Source organism: Malania oleifera, chromosome 8 (assembly GCF_029873635.1).
Source record: "Malania oleifera isolate guangnan ecotype guangnan chromosome 8, ASM2987363v1, whole genome shotgun sequence".
NCBI classification, from domain to species: domain Eukaryota; kingdom Viridiplantae; phylum Streptophyta; class Magnoliopsida; order Santalales; family Ximeniaceae; genus Malania; species Malania oleifera.
In genome coordinates this window covers 16741956-16762920 of record NC_080424.1, presented here as the reverse complement: position 1 = coordinate 16762920, position 20965 = coordinate 16741956, and the positions used below count along the sequence as shown (strand labels likewise).

General features: G+C 37.1%; 1 protein-coding gene across 1 annotated transcript in view; it reads right to left on the bottom strand.

Moving 5' to 3' along the window:
• The window catches only part of LOC131162306 (histone-lysine N-methyltransferase ASHH1), an 86443-nt gene that overhangs the window by 34323 nt on the left and 31155 nt on the right, over positions 1–20965 (bottom strand). The window contains exons 4-5 of the mRNA XM_058118636.1: positions 17649–17805; positions 15515–15601 (exon numbers count right to left, since the gene is read on the bottom strand). Of these exons, the coding sequence (XP_057974619.1) occupies positions 15515–15601; positions 17649–17805 (244 nt within the window). The remainder of the gene's footprint in view (positions 1–15514; positions 15602–17648; positions 17806–20965) is intronic.

Below are 20965 nucleotides of genomic sequence, written 5' to 3'. Positions count from 1 at the left end.
CGGAGAACGCCAAAAAGGGTTGATTCGCTTATAGTAGCATACAACACAAAAGAACTTTAAGAAATTAATGCAGAACAGATTGACACAACAGAAAAAAAAAGGAAAAATAAGGTGAAATAGAAGAAATAAATGGAAAAATAAGAGAATTGAAATGAAAGACAAATTTATCAATTACGGTTTTCAATTTCTGAATGCAAGCTCCACCAACATACCAACAAAAGCCTTTATATATGTTTAAACTCTAGATCTAAATAAGGAAACAAATAGAAAGAAAGGACAGAGAGTCCCTAAAAAGGTAAATTACAGAATAAGCCCTACAAATCCTAAATAAATTAATAATTAAATAAAAATAATCTCCAGTTATTCTTCTCTCCTCCCACATCATTCTCCCCTAGTTGGTGAAAATTTGACCTCAAATTTTGAAATGTTGTAGGATGATGAATCAGGGTTCTCAAGCAAGATAATATGTGTGCAGGCAAGCAACATGCAAGTCCAAAATTTCAACAAACTGACATACAGCAGAAAAAATGGTAGATGAGCAAGGACAATAGCTAAAGCTACAAAAACTCCACCTGCAGGAAAATCTCCAACAGAAGAAGGCAACTCAAAAATACACGATAAGTAAATCTTCAGCATGCAGAACAGGGTAACATTCAAATCCACATGCAAGATAGCAAATATGCATAAGCTTGCTAATGTCAAAATAATTCACAGTAATGTCAAAGGTTCTTAAAGAATTTTCAAAATTGTTATCTACACCTTCACACACTAAGACATAATCCCATGTGCTGAATCTAGTTTCCTAATCTGGTCATGCAAATCACCAACAACGTTATAAGGAGTATTCAAGAAGCCAATTTCATTGTTTCCATTGTCATCCATTGAATGCTAAATCAGCAAGGAGCTTAATCATTTGACAGAGAGAACCCAGGAAAACTTCACTAGAAGGATAATCAACATAGGTAGCACAAGCATGTACAAGGGGTTTGAAACCAAAACCTTCTCTAGGAAGTTTAAACAAAATCAAAACTCTTGGGATGGTGAATCAGTGCACTCTCAAAATTTTATTTTAGGCACACACTAAAGATAGTGTGTAAAGACTTGCATGCTGAACTTTATTTTCTGTGGATCTCAATGTAAATGTCTTGCCATTATATCTACATAAATTATCAGCATAACAGATTGCCTGCAAGCAAGAAAAACAGATACATGCATCATGTGTAAGTTGCTGCCCCAAATGTCACCAGCGTACATACTCATTTCTATAGGAACCAAACAAAGATGCATGAAAGATAAAATGGTAATGCCTATGCAAAGAATCCTACAGAGATCAGGATGCTGTTCTCATTGTAACTTCAACCCTGCAAGGGCACATTTAGAGATACCATTGCACTCCAATCATCAATGACAATCTTATGACTTATATACACACATCATGCAGAAGTATGATAGCTATCAGTTTTCCTCCCAGAATGATTCTCACTTGGACGCGATATAATATGGCTCGCAAGATTACATTGGGTGTCATCATGAAGGTATACTAATTTTCTGATGCCCATGGTCCAAATGCAAGCTCACGCCTAGGTGTGGGAGCAAATGAATTGGTCAAGATAAGCATGCAAAATTTTGGAAAAAAAGATCAAACACACCTTTGCAATATTTACCAACTTGGGAAGTAGATAGAATTAGTCAAATTAGCAACTGCAAACATACTTTTTCCACAGGCAAATTAGAGTTCCCAATTGTAAATTGTAATTCAATATTCCGACACACATATAGACACTACAACAAATCTTTCAAGATATTTCCAAATCTTACAAAAAAGTCTTTGCAAAATTGGAAATAGAAGGATTGATGAACTGCTAGATTCCAAAGATCAAATAGTCCGAAGCTGGACTCAAACTTGCCAACAAAATAGCACAAAGGAATCAAGGAAGCTGGAAAATGAAAAAAGAGTGAAGGAAATTTTTTTTGGCCTTTCCTCATCCTTTTTTACTATTTTTTTAATAGCTGACTCAGGTTAGAAACAACAAGAAGCCTTTAGTCCTACTAGGTGGGAACCGTGGGATTGGCTACATGAATCCTTTTCTGCCAATTCACCCAATCGAGATCGTTTTCCTCTATTAGATTAAGGGCTATTAAATCCTTCCTCACTACCTCATTCCAAGTTATTTTAGGCCTACCCTTATCCCTTTTCATGCCAGAAACAATAATGAACTCACTCCTCACAGGTTCTCTACTAGGTCTGCATTTCAAATGCTTAAACCATCTAAGCAGCCCCTCCCTTGTCTTGTCTTCAATCGGTGCTATGCCTAAATTATTGCGTATAAGCTCATTGTTTACTTTATCTTTTAGTGTTATACCACTCATCCACCTTGACTCAAGTTACAAACAGTTGACTCAAAACTGGGCCAGTCGTGTGGGGTCAAGGGTCGAGTCTGGTTTTCGGTTTATGAAGCTGGCTAGGGCTGGTCTTGGGTTGAAGGATTGTGTAAATAGATTATGGGCTTGGTTCCATCAGTCATGATGATATGAGTTAACAATGGATTTGGATTTTGGATAAGAACTTGAGTATGTGGGAAGAAGATAAAGGCTGATTCTTGTTTTAGCTAATCGTTTGGGTTTGAATTGTGAGGTTGGCTGGGTTATGGGCCAAGTAATGAAAATATGCTAGGTTTGGAACACTGGGTTCAGGTTGGCTATTGTTAGGTAAAAAGGTAATAAAGGTAGATTATTAGGGTGTATGAGAATAGGAGCAATACAGAGGAGAGGGTAAGGGATTTCAAACATTCAGTTCACACTTCACATAGAGACAGACAGAGAGGAGGTGAAACGCAGTTCCTGCAATTGTTAGAGTGTGGAAGGGGAGAAAACCCTGCAACAGCAAGAAGGCCCCACTGATTGTCCATGATCAGATCTCTCCGTCGATGATCATCAGTTTTCTTCAACAACAATGACTGCAGCAAATATTTTTGAAGGTCATCTCCAACAGCAAGGACCATAGCAACAAGGTTGTATTGCTCTTACCCAATTTTACAGAACTCCAACTATCAAGATCTGGAATCGATCACCTTCCAGCGAACAGAGGGATTCAACTCCAGCAAGACATTATGTCTCCAACCTCCTGCTTCTTCCTCTTCTCTTTTCTTCAGCAAAGATTTTTCTTCACGTGGGATCAAGAACCTTTTTTCTTCTTTCCCTGATGTCTGCTACTTCATCCTCATCTCTTCTACCAACAGCAATAGTGACGCAGGACCAAAATGTCCTTGCACAAAATCAATTCAATGCCCAAAGCATTTAGTCCAATTACAGCTAAAAATTTTTAAAAGGGTTACTTGCACAGAAATAAAAAATCCAACTTCAAATATGATTCCAAAGATTCTAGCAGATAGGTTGAGTTGTGCATTGTCAGATTAGTATTTCTCAAGCACAAAGGGCCTTCGTAGGGGGTAGAAAGATCGTCAATGTCATCTTACTAGCTAATGAGAATGTTCATCTGAAGAGAGGGGATTGAAATTAAATTGGATATTGAAAATCTTATGATCATGCTAGTTGGAATTTTTTAGATAAGGCCTTGCTAGGAAAGGTTTAAGTGAGTGGTGGATTTGGATGACGGGGTGCTCATCGAATGCTCCTTTCTCAAGCATTACTAATGCAGAACCTAAGTCATGATTTAGAGCTTCAAGGGGTGTGAAACATGGTGATCCATTTTCTCCTTTCATGCTTGTTTTTGTGGTTGATGTCTTGAGTATAATCATTAATAGGGCTGTAAATAGAGGGGTTGTAAGAGAAATTGGGGCGGGAAGTAAGAGGGTACTGGTGTCTCATCTTTAGTTTGCAGATCACACTACTTTTTTCTTAGAAACAAAATAAAGATATTTTTTTTCATGCACTTACTATTTTATATCTTTTTAAGCAGGTTTCTGGTTTAAAACAAATTCGGGGAAAACCAAAAGATTGAGAATGCAGGGTTAAATCTTAGTTCTACTGACCTTTAAAGTTGGCTTCTTTATCTAGGTGTAGTGCTATAGAGTGGCCTCTCACTTATTTAGGGGTTCCTTTGGGTGGTAATCCTAGGTCCATTGGTTTTGGGGAATCCTGTGATAGAGAGGTGTCTAAAGGTATGGATGAGTGTGGAAGGGTGCTTTCCTTACTTCAGGTGAGATCGTATCACTCTCATTCAAACTTATCTTTCTATTATCCCTTCATGTCTACTTTTAGAATTCCATTATAGGTGCCATTTGGTTAGTAGGGAAAAAGGTCCATGGAGGAAGGGGGTCTAGGTCTTGGTAGGCATCCAAAAATACTGGTTTAATGGATGATGACTTTGGTGGTTTCCCCTAGAGGAGAATTCCTTTTGGAAGAAGTTAAAAACTTTAAAGTAACTTCAGCATGCAGGTGAATGGGTGGGTTGGAAATTTGGGAATAAGATGTTCTTTTGAACTTGGAGATGTAATTCGCAGATATATTCCCTTTTTGCTCTTTATACCAGTTTTCTGTGGGTTATGGTTCCCATATTCACTTTTGGGAAGTCATTTGGTTCAGTGCTTCTGCACTTCTCATTTCCTTTTTATCCCGTGTATCGTCTTCATAGATAAAGAAGCTATTTTTTTTCTTTTTCACCTTTAATGGGGCTAGTATTGCTTGGGGCTTCCACTTTCATAGGTCTCTTAATGATATAGGGATACAGAGGAGCTCCATTCTTTGTTGGTCTTGTTGGAGGGTTGTCATCCTTCCAATAGGTGGGACCAATGTTTTAAAAGGCGAAGGCATAAGGTGAGGCGTTTTACCCTCCGTGAGGCAAGGCCTAAACCTTAAGGCATTGAGGCGTAAACATTTTGGGACTGTATTTTTTAAAATAATTAATAAATAAAATCAATTTATATATAGTGAAAAATTGAGAAAAATTTTAGAATAATGGAGAAAAAATAAAAACATAATTTTTAAATATCATATAGGCCAAAACATTACAAAATGAAAAGAATTCTGCCCCTTTGACTCACCTTCATACATGTTTTTGTTTATTGACCAGGAACAATCAGCAGCTGCAGCAGGAAATTAAAACTGAAAATTGAAAAATGAAAAGGGAAAACTGAAACAAATCAAAAGCAGCTGCAGCTAGCTAGAGTTTTAGAGACACTGGCAGAAAGTCCCATGGGAGTCTGCTACAAACAACAAAAGAGAGAGCGAGAGTTGAATACTCGAAGCAGAGAGGTTGTAGGGGGTCGCAGAGAGAGACGAGAGGCTGTAGAGGGTCGCTAGAGAGACAAGAGGTCCGAATGGGTCGTCGGAGAGAGATGAGACATCGGAAGGGTAGTCAGAGGCAGATCAGAGGTTGGAAGGGGTCGTCAACTCATCAAAGAGAGACGAGAAGCTGGAGGAGTCTTCGAAGCCAGACCCTAGCTTTGAAAGAGACGAGAGCTCCGAAGGGGTCGTCGGGTAGAGACGATACCTCGGAAGCAGTCAATGACTCGTCGGAGAGACACGAGAAGGTGGATTTGTTGTCGAAGAGATACGAAGGTTAGAAGAAAGAAGCTTCGTCGAGAGAGGGGGGTTTTGACGCTTGTCAAAGCCCTATCAGGCTGTTACGTTTCTTTTTTTTAATTTAACTCAGGTGCTCCCAAAAGGCATATGCCTTCCCATTTGAGGCGTAAAAGGCGCATTTTTTTTCCCTGAGGCATACGCATTTGAGGCTTTACGCCTTTCAAGTTACGCCTTAGGGTGTTTTATGCTCAAAATGCCTCAAGGCACACCTCACGTATGCCTTTTAAAACATTGGGAGGGACAGTTGATCTAGGGGTTCTAGATTCTTCATGGAGTTTATTCCAGTATATCTTTTTTTTGAGCGTTTGTTTTGTGAAAATTTGTCCTTTCTGCTTGATCATAGTATTTGGAAGGCCAAAGCCCCTCTAAGATTTAAAGCTTTTTATTTTGTTTGTCATTCTTAATGGAGCTAACACCAACAATCTGCAGCAGAGCAGGAGGCCTTCAGATACTGTTTGGGAGCACTTAAAAAAAAAAGTGCTTATGGCACGTACCACCTAAATAAGTACTATAAAAAATGGGTGTTTGGCTTGCACTGGAATGAGTGCTTATGGAAAAAAGTGGCACCGTAGAAGCACTTATTTAAGAAGAATAAAAGTGAATTTCAAGAAGCAATATAAATAGCTTTTTGGCCACTTACATAAGCGACACTGTAGAGAGGTGGTGGCATGACATTTAAATGGCAATTTTGTAAATTCTCAAAACTCTCTCCCCTCCCCCCTCTCTCTCTTCCTCTCTCCCCACTGCTATGCACTCTGCCTGTGCATCTGCAGCTGCCACAGCTGTCACCAACCTCCTCTGCCACCCAGCCTACTCCTCCTCTGTCACTGCCATCACCTTCTCCTCCTAACACCGCCACCACAACCATGGGCATTTTTGAGTTGGGGTATATTGAAATTAAGGAATAAGGAGCCGTTAGATATAATGTTGCCAGAGGGATGCATTTTAGGTTGTGCAATTTTGGGTTGGGTTGGGTTGTATTAGGGAAGTGAAGAAGAAACACCATTGGAATGATTTTTAAAAAAAAAGATCAATGATGTTGATAGGAACAGGTTAAACAAAAATGAATAATAATATTATCGGTAATTATAAAATAATAGTTATTATTTTATTTAATAGAAAATATTAGTGTTAATTCACATACGTATTAATTACATTGTCAATTTAAAAATATTAAAATGTTAATTAGAAAATAGTAATTAAAATATTAATTTATTTAATAACGCTATTTTAAAAGGATTCATATAGCTGATCCCACTTAGTGGGACTAAGGCTTGGTTTTGTTGTTGTATTTTAAAAATCATATTTTATTATAAATATAATATGTTAATTCTACGTTAAAATATGACAATACTACTTAATTAATAACATACATTTATATAACACTTATGATAAAAGTGAATTTCCAAACATGACTTACTTACTCAGTATAATCAGTACTTTTTTCAGACAAAACCAAAAAACACATTTAACTTCGAGCAATTTTTCAGTTCAGCATTTATGTTTTGACAGTACAGAATCTGCTTCCCATTTTTTTCTGCATTGTTCTTTTCTCTTGAGGGTTTGGAATAACTTGTTTGGTTTATTTGGGGAGCAATGGCATGTCCAGAATTGCTGGATGATTTGTCAGCTATCTTCTGTATGGGTTTCTGTAAGAGTAGAGATGATTCAGCTTTGTGAAGGTCTGCGGTCTTTTCTGTTTTGTGGGGTATTTGGTAGGAGCAAAATGCTTGTAATTTTACAGAGAGGAAGATGATGTTCCTTGCTCTGGGATAGGATTCATTGTATGACTTCACTTTGAGCTTTTGCAGCAGCGCAAATATAAATCAATTACATTTTTTTCCTACTGAAGTGTAACAAATACAAATATTGGCAAGCCCCTCCAAGTCAGGCTTGAGCGACACTACCAGGCAGAATGTACAACCATGCCGCATCAATATCCCTTCCAAAAGAGTTTGACTTTGAACAAGAAGAGGATCAAGAAGCTGAAGATGGAATCCAAAAGCAAACAGAATGCATGTTTGTGACCAACTGTATGACTGCAAACCATGTCTAGTAGAACCAGCAATAACACAACAAATTCTTCCTGACATGTGGTTCTAGAACTGCCAGGACCAACCAAGAATAGAAGATCAACTCACTGAATAATAAATCAACCAACACAAGGCAAGAAATAACAGCTGCAAAATCAGACTAAATACCTCATAAGCAGATCTACCATGACCGTATCAAAGCTAAATGGAGCTAATGAACAACTCCTCAAGAGAAGAGATTCGGGAAAAGTTCCTGCATCAGCAATAGTGAGAACCAGCTGTTCCCATTGTGTATAACAACACCAGTCTCACGGATAAATGCAATCAATTTAGGAAATCATTTCAGACCTTTCTCTGAAATCCAATACTAGCATTTCTCCCTTCATCTTCAGAACTAGAACACTCAACTGCATTACAAACCTGATTTTTCCACAATACCCTCTTTAATGTCACACGTCCTATCCAGGGCTGCAAATGAACCAAGCCACTCACAAGCAGCTCGGAAGCTCGATTCAGTAAGAGCTCATTCTAGCTTGTTCATCATGTAAACGAGCGATTTCCAAGCCCCATTTTATGGCTCATTTAATAAACAAGCCAATCCTAAACATGAATGGGCTCTGCTCATCTCGGCTCATGAGCGACTCAATTATAGGCTTGGTCTCATTTAATAGGCTTAAAATAGAAACATTTATGTACTAGTTTAATAAGGTTGAATTAGCTTGATAGATTGTAGGGGGCTCAAAAGTAGGAACTATTTTTGCACAAGATTATTTAACTCAAACTTCATAACTTTAATTTAGTGATAAGGCTAATGCTCAGGGCCAATAGGCTAGTTTGGTGGGGCAAAACAACTTTAAAGCAGTATTAGTAAGAGCCCCTTTCACCTTTTGGCCTAACAAAACCTCTTATCTCTCAAAATGAGAGGTTCCAAAAGAATGAAACTATGAGTGAGAATCTCGGAAGCTTGGCCCGGTAAGGGCTCGTAAGCTCGTTCATTTGCATAATAAACAAGCTCGAGCCAGTATAATAAAGCTCATTCTGAGCTCAGCTAAAACTCGAGCTTGGTTAAAAAGTTCTTGAACAAGCTTGAGCAAGGCAAAGCTCAGCTCTGCTCGTTTGCAGCCGTAGTCCTATCATCATCCTCATCTTCTTTTGGCTCCATGACATTTATAGATAGTGCCAATAACTATGCCCCTTTTCAGCATAAGAATAAGATTCCATAGGGTTCTTATCAGACTTACACATTTCAGGCCTTTGTAGAAAAGAAAACAGGATGAACCGTAGGCTTCCAAGATGCCTTTCTTTCAATTTTAAATTCTCTCAATTTTTAACAAAAAGTAGCCTGGTCAATAGAATTAAAAGGTTTCCCCCATGGTCCAGCCTAGATACACTGCCTAAGTTCCCACCAATGTATCTAAAAGCACTATAGCCAGTCTCATAAAACTAACACCTAGCGATGAGTTTCTAAAATTCCCTTGTATCATCTTTGTCACGCTGATCAAGAGCACACAGTCTAACTCTAGGATTTAAGTTCAAGCATAACTAAAATGGTATGAATTTCAGAACCACTGATGAAGTACTGCCAACACAACCATCCTCTTTCATTCGATTCCAACCAAGAATAGGGCTCATGAATCAGAATCCAGATATATGTCAACCATGTACCAGCATAACCCCTGACAAGTAACAGCTAAATTAACCTTGTGCTCAGGCCTAACTCCTCTATACGTGAAAATATTCATATCAATTTGGATAAGCCAATCGTAGAGCTCATCAGTTTCCCCTTCCCTATTAAATTCAGGTAATGGAATTTTGATTCCACATTCATATTCATCAAAGGGATTGTTGGCCTAACAAGAGTTAGAATCTTGTTTTGAAGATAACAAAATCAAGGGTACTTAACAAGTTTGTTTAAGTAAAGTTTCAGGGCTCAAATGCTTTCATAACAATCAAGATTGAGTGTTTGAAAAATTTCAATAAAGCTTGTACTTAAAGTTAAAAGGACTGATGAAGTTAACACTTATTGAAGATAAAAAGCTTCAAGTTGGATATAAAGAGCAAGCCAAAGCATGAAGACTTAGTATTTAAGAGAGTTTGATCATATATAAGTCTCATGTAAGTACTTCACAATTTCAGTATGGATGTTTGAAAATCTTAAGAACTATAGTTGACTTAGAGACCTGATTTTAAAAAATCATGGAAAATATTTTTAAAAGTCTCACTTACGTTTTCCAAGATTAAAAGTTAAAGTTTTGGAATCAAAATTTTGAAAAACACATAAGCTGCAAGCAGGACAGGCGACTGATGGATTTTCATCAGGCGACTGACATTTTATGCGGAAAATTTTAAGCAAACAGAGCCAAGACAGGCGACTGACCATTTGACGTCCATTCAACTGACTCAACACTGAGTTTTCAAAATACGCTGAACTTAAAAAGCTCAGGCGACTGACTTTCGAGACACAGTAGACTGAAGTTCAAGTTTTAACTTTAAAATGGTGTTGGGAAAGTTTCCAAAACTGATTTCTTGACTCCCAAACTTGGAGAATACTTGAGAAATACGGCAAGAAACTTGGGGAAAATGGTAATATGCTTTATTATTCTATAAATACTTATTTTTTAACAAAATTTACAAAACGATCAAGCACATACGAATTACAAATTCAGAGTTCTCCTGCTGAAATTCTTACTGAAATATTGTTGTGCTTTTGCTGATACAACCCACGGTTTTCTAATCTATTTTACTGAGATTTTCAAATCTAATCTGAGCCCTGGTGATATTCTACTGAGCTTCATCTTCTATATTGTTTATTGTTTGAAATATATTGATTTTCAATTGTACAAATCTGCTCTAAGTGAGAGTTCTACTTGTACAAACAAAGTTGTTCCTTGTTTTTGTTTTCTTGACGATTCAGGATTGTTGGATCGTTGCCTAGTGAGAGAGTGTTCTCGTTAGAAAGAGATCTCCACCTTGAACAGAGAGAGGTTGTAACTTCGCCTGGTAAAGAAGTTGGAAAGGAATCCTCACAGTGTGTTGCTTAGGGCAAGGACTTAGGCCGCTGACCGAACCTTGTAAAAAATCCAGTGTTCTTCTCTTCTTCCCTCAATCTCTTTACATTCTTGCAAGTATAAAAACTGCATGTATGCTTATTTTAATTGTTAAGAACTTGTTGAATATTTGGGAATTGCAGGAATACTGATTGTCTTTAATCAAAGGATCTCTATTGATTGTTTATTGGTTTGAAAAATCAGGTTATATTTGAATACTGAATTGCTGAGTATTGGGAGTTGGTTGAAATTCTGAATATTGAAGTTCTGAGAATATTAGTTGAAATAAACCTTGTAAATCTGAATATATTGCAGGGTTGTTTGAGATCAATCTTATAAAATTCTATCTTGATAGTTATTGGAATTGAACAGCTGATCTTTAATATTGAAAGGTTGAATTTGGATTGTGATAATATATTTTCATACAAAGGATTGTTGGCTGTGCTTGTGAGGTCGCTGATCAATATTATTGTGATTGTGTGACTGTTGAAAATTAATTAGACGGGTAATACTTAACTAAAGTATTTGTAAACTTAACTTATTAAGAGAATTTTTAAAAACCCAATTCACCCCCACCCCCCTCTTGGGAATACACATTAATTCTCAGGGATATGCAGCACCATGAGTACCCTCAGGAAAGCAAACAGAACCAAAGAGACTGGCATTTGTGACTCCTTTTCACTTATCCATGGGGCCTAGTCCAGCTGTCATAGTAAGTAACTGCTAAAAAATGATAAGAAGCCGTTTGCTACTGTCAAGTTGCATCTTACCAGTCGCATTCAATGTTTTTGAACATGGACCAGACAATGAACTAAAGAATTGTTCAGTACGTGGACCTGTCCCATTCGACCATGACATTAGCCTTTATATACACATGCTAAGGGATTTGAAAATTGAAACTATGATAGCTAAGTAGTCCTAGAAATTGAAAGCAGGCTGCATTTCTAATTAAATTCCACAATATGTATTGGAATCTCTCTTTTTTCTTTTTATTTTTCTTTTGAATATGAAATTGTAAGCGGGAGCCAGCTGTTTATGTGCATTTCTCATTTGACTTCTTAAGTGGCAACCAGCTGGAGCCACTTTCTCCTTCTCATCTCTGCATCATTATCTTCACAGGACGCTCATCTATTTTCCAGTTTCCTCAAGAAGCATTCTTGCCATGGAATGGAATTGAATCCATCATTCACACCACTTCCACCATAACTTTTCACCCCCATCTGTCTCACCAGCAGCTACTTCAAGTTAAATTTCTACAGCAGCTGCCCCACCTTGTATGTCATGACTCAACCCCACCACTACCACCCATGCTCCCTCAAAGGTTTCCTTCATGACCTCCGGTGCAAGTTGCGGAGTGATGAACATGACTAAGCACTGTTTAGTACAATTAAGTGCCTTCTGAAATCTAAATTAAATTCTGAATTAGTTAACTGGATTCAGAGTCAGATTCAACCACTGAACACTAAAAAAATTCGCTAGTTTGACAGTTGGTCTGATTAGACATCTGAATATGAATAATTTTACAAGTTTAGTGCTAAATAATTGTCAGTTCATCAGGCTTTAAAAAATTTTAAAATAAATTAAAAATAAAAAAAATGGTATAAAATACTATAACAGTGCACTTTAAAGAAAATATAAAAATTTAGAAAAATTTTCATCACCCAAAAATTTTGCATCACTAACCAACTAATATATATATATATTCAATTAACATGCCTGGCCTCAAATCAAAATTAATTTTATTAGCTAACTTATTTAATTACCTAGGATTTAGGAGAAGGAGAAACGTCTCCTCCTTTATGTAGACAATAAGCCTCCTCTATGTCGGAGTTATCCTTGGATCCATCTGGTGTCAACTTACGCAGGGTCTTCAACATGAAGAAAAAGAAGGTGGACTTTGGCTTGTTCTCCTTCACACCAAATGAAGTGACGTAGGACGGGAATGGTCGACCTATGTCCTACTGATTCAACCCTCACAAGCACATACACTCAATACACTTTAAATTAAGAATTTAATTATCCGAACATAAACACAATAAACCAGAGGACATTTCACATGTTTTGGGATTTTGAAAGGGTGTATGATTTTGTTCTGAAATAAGTCCCATAAGTTCTTTCACAAAGGAATCAAGTTATATGCAACAAAGATATTATTTCAATATTTCAAGAAATAAGTTCTGTGTTTAGCACAGCAATATTCCACAATTGATTTACACTAGCAAGCAGTAATATTGAAATTCTAAGAAATCATATATGCTATTCAAGTTTTGGAATTCAGAATTTCAGGCAAAGGGTTTATCAAATATGAAAGTGTGGAATTTGAAACTAAGGTTTAGTGATAGCAGGGGCTGTAAGATATAACAGGGGTTCAAATAGAAACGAGAATCTATGGATGCTTGACGTTGGTCAACACAAGTCTTAGACCACACCAGAAAATTCCTTGAAACGAACGCAGCAAAGTAATGGAGGGGAAGTGGCCGTGCAGGGGGTATTTTGGTGTGGCCGTGTGGATGCGTTGGAGGATAGTTAGAACTCGTCTGAAGTTCTTCATGCATACTTTGAAATATGGATATGTATGCAGCAAATGAAATGATGGATTGGCGACCTTGGGGTGTAACTTGGTGATGGCCGTGTGGGTGATGGAGGAAAGTCGTGAAGGTGGGATAGGGAAGGAGTCGCTAGACAGAATAGTGGTCTCTCACACCTAATCTCAGAGGAGAACGACGTAGCCTCTCACCACACAAGCACAAGGATTGGACAAAGCTTAACAAGCTTCAACAAAGGAATTTCCTTTCAATATCAATACTTTTCTCTCTACATAGTTCTTACAATGAAGGGGTATATATATAGCTAGCATGGAGGGACAAAGAATTAATAAACTTAGCTAGCATGGGGGGGCAAAGACATTAAACAACTAACAATTCCCACACAAGCATGGGAGACAAATAATAAAGACACCAACTTACTAGACACATTAATTACTTTTACAAGTTACTAACAAAATAAATGCTCCAACTTTCTAGACACAATAAATAATAAGCACAACTTACTAACACTCCAACTCACTAGACATACGCGCACAATTTCCTAACATACACATGCATGCAAGTTGTCTTGCATGTTTACAAATTAAATACAAACAAAAGTCAAAGGGAGACCCAATTCGTGTGGGCCTAATGGAGCCGTGTGGGGCCCACCAGACCATGTGGGGCCCACATGGTCTTGAACTCGGACTTGCTTCAGCATCTCTACGCGGGTCTTTCTCACACTGAAAAGTCTTCAGAACAAGTCTTCAAATAATCCATTCAATATCCACAAACAATTATAAACCGATGTGGACATCGGGAGGTCATCCACGTGTCATCATGTCGGCAAAGGAAATGTGGACATCTGGAGGCCGTTCACGTGTCACAACATCTGAAAATGACATAGGTAGGGCATGCTGATCCCCGTCGTGAAGTCGTCCCCATTAATACTTTATTACTAGCACTCTTCTCCTACCTGGCTACCCCTGCTGCAAGTCTGGTGATTTCTATGAGATGCCAACCAAAATGCTAGAGATTCCAAAGGCCATTGAAGATGTTGGTGGTGATGCCTTGATGCTCGTTCGTGGCTGAAGGGAGAGAGAGTAGAGGCAGAAGAAGAAAAGGATTCTCTGAATATAGTTAGGGCATGGGTGCATGTCTGACCGAAAAAGAGGAATTCAGCCCAAATTTATACGTCTTCCTAAATACTCACGGGTCTGACAGGTTCACTTAATATTGAACCAATTCAGATTTAACTTCTATTCAGAAGCAGTTCAGATCAAACAAACGACCCCTAACATAGAGGACTGCAACGGGCTAGGATGAGCCATGACAGGGTTCAGCTGGATGTAGTTATAAATTTACAATGACAGAAGGGGGAGAAGGTCAGCCACTACGACCCACAATGGTGGCAGCAGCAGGCTGACTTGCTTTGATATCAATTGATGTCAAAAGGATAAAGCCCTAACCCTAATCAGAATCAATTCAATTCCCAAAATTGTTTGTTCAATTAAAGACAAAAATATTTATATAAGCTACTTGCTTGAGAACAAAGAATCCTACTTCTATGAGTAAACAAATTTCAATCCTAAGATACTTCCCTAAAATAAAAGAAAAGAAAACTTCCAAACAAGAAAAGTATAAATTACTACTTCTAACCAATAAAGGCACACCTTCTCTCCCCAATTCAGGCCAGAGCAATGCCTATGGGGCAGGATGTATGACCTTGCTGCATGGAACAGTGATCTCCTTTTTGTCTGCTGGTACAGGATTGGACTATTTGGACCCTGGTACAGGGGGTTTGAACACGTGTTTTATATGACAGTGATCAGTGAAGAAGGGCCACGAATCGGGTATTGTGGGTTGAGCTGCAGGCTGGGGAAGATGGTGGGCCAGGGTTTCAGCAGCGGGAGAAGCAATGACGTCAGTGGTTGAAGATGGCTGTAGAGTGTAGACAACTGCAGCAGGTAGACCAAGAGGAGGCTATAATATTGACGCAAGACAGATTGGCAAGGCAGAAACCATACAAGGAAACCAATAAAGAGAAATAACATTAAATCTGAAATAAAGTTAAACAATAAATCCTTGGAAAAATAAAATTATAAAATAAGCCTCTAATTTCCCAAAATAGATAAAATTATAATTGAATACAATAATCCTCAATTTTAGTTCTTTTCTTCTCACACCAAAGAGCCTTCAGATCTACATGTACACATGATGTTATGATAGATTTATAAAAGAAAAAAATGTTGTATCATACTCAAACCTTCAATAGCCAAGTGACTTAACCAAATGAATCTTCAACTAGCTCTGAATATGAGTAGCTTGCTAAGGCCCATTCTATGGTTCAGAAATAACAGATTACCTTTATATTTTCATCAGCAAGAAGACCCCACCCACGGCCTTCAGTCTTGAACAACTTCGTTTTTGCATATTCACATTTCTGAAATCTCTGCAAACAGTGAACATATAGCGCACAAAATTAAGTCAGACCCAAAATATTATACAAGGCATCTCAAAATCCTTGTCAACTTTTTTTAAAAAAATTAAATTTTAAAAATATATATTTTTTACCATATCACCTTTCAAATTAAGAAAGAAATAAATAAATAATACAAGCCATTAGCACCATGCTTTTAGAAGGGCAACATGAGAAAGATGCAAAAATTTGAAAACTTCATTATTGATATTTCAATTGGATAGCAAAAAAAAAATCAATAACTTATTGGAAATATACAACAACAAATCAGGAGTCTCTATCCATGAAGGTGATGCACCACTTGGCGTGGGGGGTTTGGAGGCGTGAGGAGGGGGGCATTTACAAGGAAGAAGGGAATCTTAAAAGTCAATTTATCTACTGTCCACTATATCAGTAGAAAAAAATAATTTGTCTTCAACCATAATAAAGGAAGTTACAAAGGAGAGCTATAAGGATATGATTTTTCTTTCTACACAAAAAGCGCTTCAATTGGTAACTCACAAGTTTGCGCTTAAGCACGTTCACATAAAGGAGGCAGTCATAATCTGACTGTGAAGGGCCCATAATGCAAATAGTTAATACAGTAAAGATGATGGTGGAAGAATAGGGAGAAGAGAATTACAAAATCAGAAGCAACAACAAAACAGAGAATAGAATAGGTGCTATGTCCCTGTTCCACCTCACCCCTGCTTTTATAAGATTCTAACACATTTAATACCACTATAATTTCCAGAAATACAACCAAACATTAGGAAGTCAATATTGTAACTTAATAGACATAGGAATAATATAGACTGTAAAGTGTAAACAACATAATTAACTCAGAGAGTTTCTATAGGCAAGAGTTACCTCATTCTACTATAAATTGCACAATAACAAAACATAACCTAAAACAGTTAAAACCAATATAACTCCATTATTCACAATTCGAAAATTTAGAACAAAAAAAAAAAAAAGGTAAAACCAGCCCCTCACTGTAAAGGCATAATTGCACCTTCTCATAAAAAAGTGAAGACTGACGAGACTATCAATATCCATCAAGCCTTAGAAATCAATATCTACCGAATCAAATCACTCTTCTACCTAATCAAAATAAGAATGCAAGAAAATATGTATTAAGCTTCAAAAGTATGCTAGTGATTAGTACACTGTACACCTAAAACAAACTGATGCTTAGGGAGAAGAAGAAGAAGAAGAAGAAGAAGGAGAGAGAGAGAGAGAGGGGGGGGGGACAAAATATAGAAGAGAGAGAAGAAGATAGGAAGGGAAGAAGAAAGAATATTGCAGATTGAATGTGAGATAGAGGGAGAGAGGAGGGGAGTCCAAATTCACAATAAAACGCATCTAACCATTCCATAACGTATCCAATACGGCAATACCTATAATATTAAAAAGTATACAGATATTTACAAAATATTTCGAAAATAATAAAATTATTAAAAGAGACATTTCTCAAATAAAGGGAATGCCCTCCACCTCATGAATTAATAGGGCCAAACAAGACCTAGAAACCATTGATTGCAAAATAAAACTACAAAATGAGTACAATAAAATAAAATATAAATCCATGATTTCAAAAGTCACACTCACACCTAATATGCGTGATATAGATAGCCTAAGTTGGAGGAAAAGGGAGAAGGGGACAGTTGTCTTAATCTGCAATTTGTTCATTTCAAGACATACAAAGATGCTCAACCTAGTGATTTGTTCAGTGCCAACCACATTATGAGATTTCTTTGCCATGCAAAAGGCGACTATGTTCAAGCTAGTGATTTTTTCACAATCAAACATCTTACCCATTTTGTTGGTCATGCCAAAAAGAGACTATGAGATTGAAAATGTGATTTTTAACACTCAAAAATTGTTTTCTACATTAATACTGATTAATTACCTATGATTGTTTAACTCATGTGTGCACAAACACATGCGCACGCACACACATACAGAGAGAGGGATCCACTGTGATCTCTTTTAATTTGTTTTCAATCAAGTTGTTACAGGATGAAAACCTCATACTGACCTGATTCTTGCAGTAGACTCCACAGGGGCAATATCCAGGTGTGCATTCTGTGCTGGTTAATACATTCAAGCACCTCTCTCCACACGCACTATCAAGATTGTTGGCATCATATTTGCATTCACAGATAGCAATGTCCTCCTCTTTTTGCTTCCGGGGTCTAGGCACACACAAATACATAAGGGAAAAGTTGATTAACTGATTATGAAACAAGTTTCAAAAACTGAGGACTATTAGTTGACTTGTTCTAAACTGAGGACTATTAGTTGACTACTTCTTCAACTGGGAATATTATTCCCTTGGAATATTATTCCATTCATTCAAAACCAGTGCGTGCATCAGCAGCAGGGTTTACAGTTAAAACAGTTAATGATCAGATAAGAATAAGGTTGGGAGGTCTTGCTCCTGTAATACAATTGCCTTGTGTATGTCATAATTTCTTCACACACACTTGAAGAAAAAACCAACAAATTTTAGGTTGTGTGTCGTTGGCTTAACCAAGTTAGATTTGGTGCCATCACAGTGTCAAGGTGTGCCGTGAGAATGTAGACCTTGTGAGACCTAGTTATACACCATCTACAAGTACAAGCCTCCCCCACAAGAGGATGAAAGATGCCTCCGTAAAATTTGATCCATATGCAGCCTAGCGCTATAGTTCATAAGAAAACATAAGGTTTGTAATTGTTGATAGTCCCAATAATAGCCCTAACTTATTAATATAAGAAGCAACAATGGAGAAGAATGAGGAAGGTGCAATAACTATAATTAAAGGCAAAGATGTAAATATGAAAAAGATATTATCCAGCTAAGAAAGAAATAACAGTACATGTACAAAACGTCAGATAACTAACAAAGCATATCAAGCTTTAACACTCCCCCACACATGCAGCCCAACAGCACATGGAGAGATAAACACACGATAGATACACCCATTACAGGGAAATACAATAATTTTTTTAGACACTACACAATAAGCACGGGCAACAAGACATGAACACAAGAGCTCTTGGTAACCAACTCTAATACCATGTTAGACTACCACTTTACCTAAAAGCTTAAGCTTTTAGGTGTGGGCCAACAATGTATATCAACCTATAACACTAATTACTAAGTAAGAGGTTTTCTGAGTAGTTAAGAAAAGCTTATGGCCAGTTATAAGAGACTAACTGATATATACTTATATTATACCATAATACAATTAACATAACAATGCCATAGTATAGTAATATATTATATTATAACACGATATTACATTATATTATACTATTATATTATAATATCTATTAAATAATATAATATAATATTATCACATACTATTTTTAATATTTATAGTTCATAGATAAATAATTGAAATATTAAAAATAAGAAAAATATTGTTAAATTCAAAAAAAAAAAAAGCAGCCCGGTGCACAAAGCTCCCGCATATGCGGGCTCTAGGGAAGGGGCGGACCACAATGGGTCTACATTAAAATAATACAATAGTATTACATTAAAATATGTTACACTAATTTTAATCATATTATGGTAGAATTATAATATTATAAATATATAATAATCTAAAGACAACTGCTATATCACAAGAACAATAAGGAAAGAATTTACAAGAGGGAGAATGAGACATCTCCTGAAGAAAATCAGGGACAACCAGAAATAAACAAAAAAAGATCAACAAAGAGAGGAGATCAACAAGCCACCATGTTCCTCCAATATCTTTGTAACTCCTGAAAACTAGCCCCTCTGAAAAATCCAAAACCTACACACCACAATGAGGCTATTAAAACTTGATATACATTGTTGACCCACAACCTAAAAGCTCAAGTTTTTAGGTAAAGTGGTAATCTAACATGGTATCAAAGTTGGTTGCTAGGAGATCCTAGACTCCTAGGTTCTAATCTTGTTGCCCGCATTGTGTGGTGTTTAAAAAATTATTATATTCGCTATCATGAATGTTATCTATCATATATTTATCTCTCTACATGCTGTCAGGCTGCATGTGCAGGGGAATATTAAGGCTTGATATACATTGTTGGCCCACAACCTAATAGCTTAAGCTTTTAGGTAAAGTGGTAATCTAACATGGTATCAGAGCCAAGTTCCCAATAGGTCCTGGTTTCTAATCTCGTTGCCCGCATTTATTGTGTGGTGTTTAAAAATTATAGCATACCCTATAATAGGTGTTATTAATCGTTTTTTTTATCTTTCCACATGCAGTTGGGATGCATGTGTGGAGGTGTGCTAAAGCTTGTGTCTCAAACCAGCACCCAAATTAATTTTTATCCAGAAAAAATTTGTGCATTACCCACCAACCATTTCACCATATAACTCCAAAAATGCCAAACTTCCATAGTGCTGTCCTATCCTTTCTTCTACCAAAGCCTGCAAAAGAAATGGCTAACAATTCCACCAAAGAAGGACAAACCCGCTCACCCCCCATAACACCAAAAAGCTTACTCGAAATCCTCCAAGAAAATTCACAGTGCAAAAGAATATGAGAAGATGTCGGAGTTCTTGTAACAGAGCACACATACATCAGGAGGGAGAGCCTTCAAAGTCCTTTTTTTTTATAATAAAAGAAGAATTCATTAATAGAATAAGAATATACAGCTAGGAGAATAAGACATCTCCTTAACAAAGTGTGGAAAATCCAGATAAAAAACACAGAGGAACAACCTACATACCAAAGAACAAAAGAGATAAAACCATCACAAACTAACACACCAACACAACACCAATCGCACTGAATATCAGAACAGCTCATCCCCTTAAAATTCCCTTGTCCCACACACCAAAGAGAAGCCAAATAATATATCTTTTCTCAAACCAGAAACTGAGCCAACTTCTTCCCTAGAAAAATGCACGCATTGCACTCCATCCACAACCCCCAAAAGACTGCGAAAAATAAACACACACACACACACACACACATTTCCAAAACACTGCCCTTTCCTTTTTCCTGCCAAATTCAACAAAAGACACAACCAAAAAACCCTCCACTGCCTTAAAACTCACCCAACATTCGCCTAAAATACCAAATAACTAATTCCAAACACTCCCAGCATAGTCACAATGAGTGAACAAATGCAAAGATGACTCTAAACAATTAAAGCAGAGAACACATATGTCTGGAGATATAGCCTTCAAAGGTCTCCTAACCTGCAGAAAGTTACTGGTATTGATTCTATCAAGTGCAACCAACCTGATAAAAGCCTTAATTTTATAGGGGACTTTGGCCTTCCAATGGAACTATAGAGAGGAAAAGATAAATTTGACCTATTCAAAAGATCACAAAAAGATTTGCACAAATAAACCCCCAAAGGATC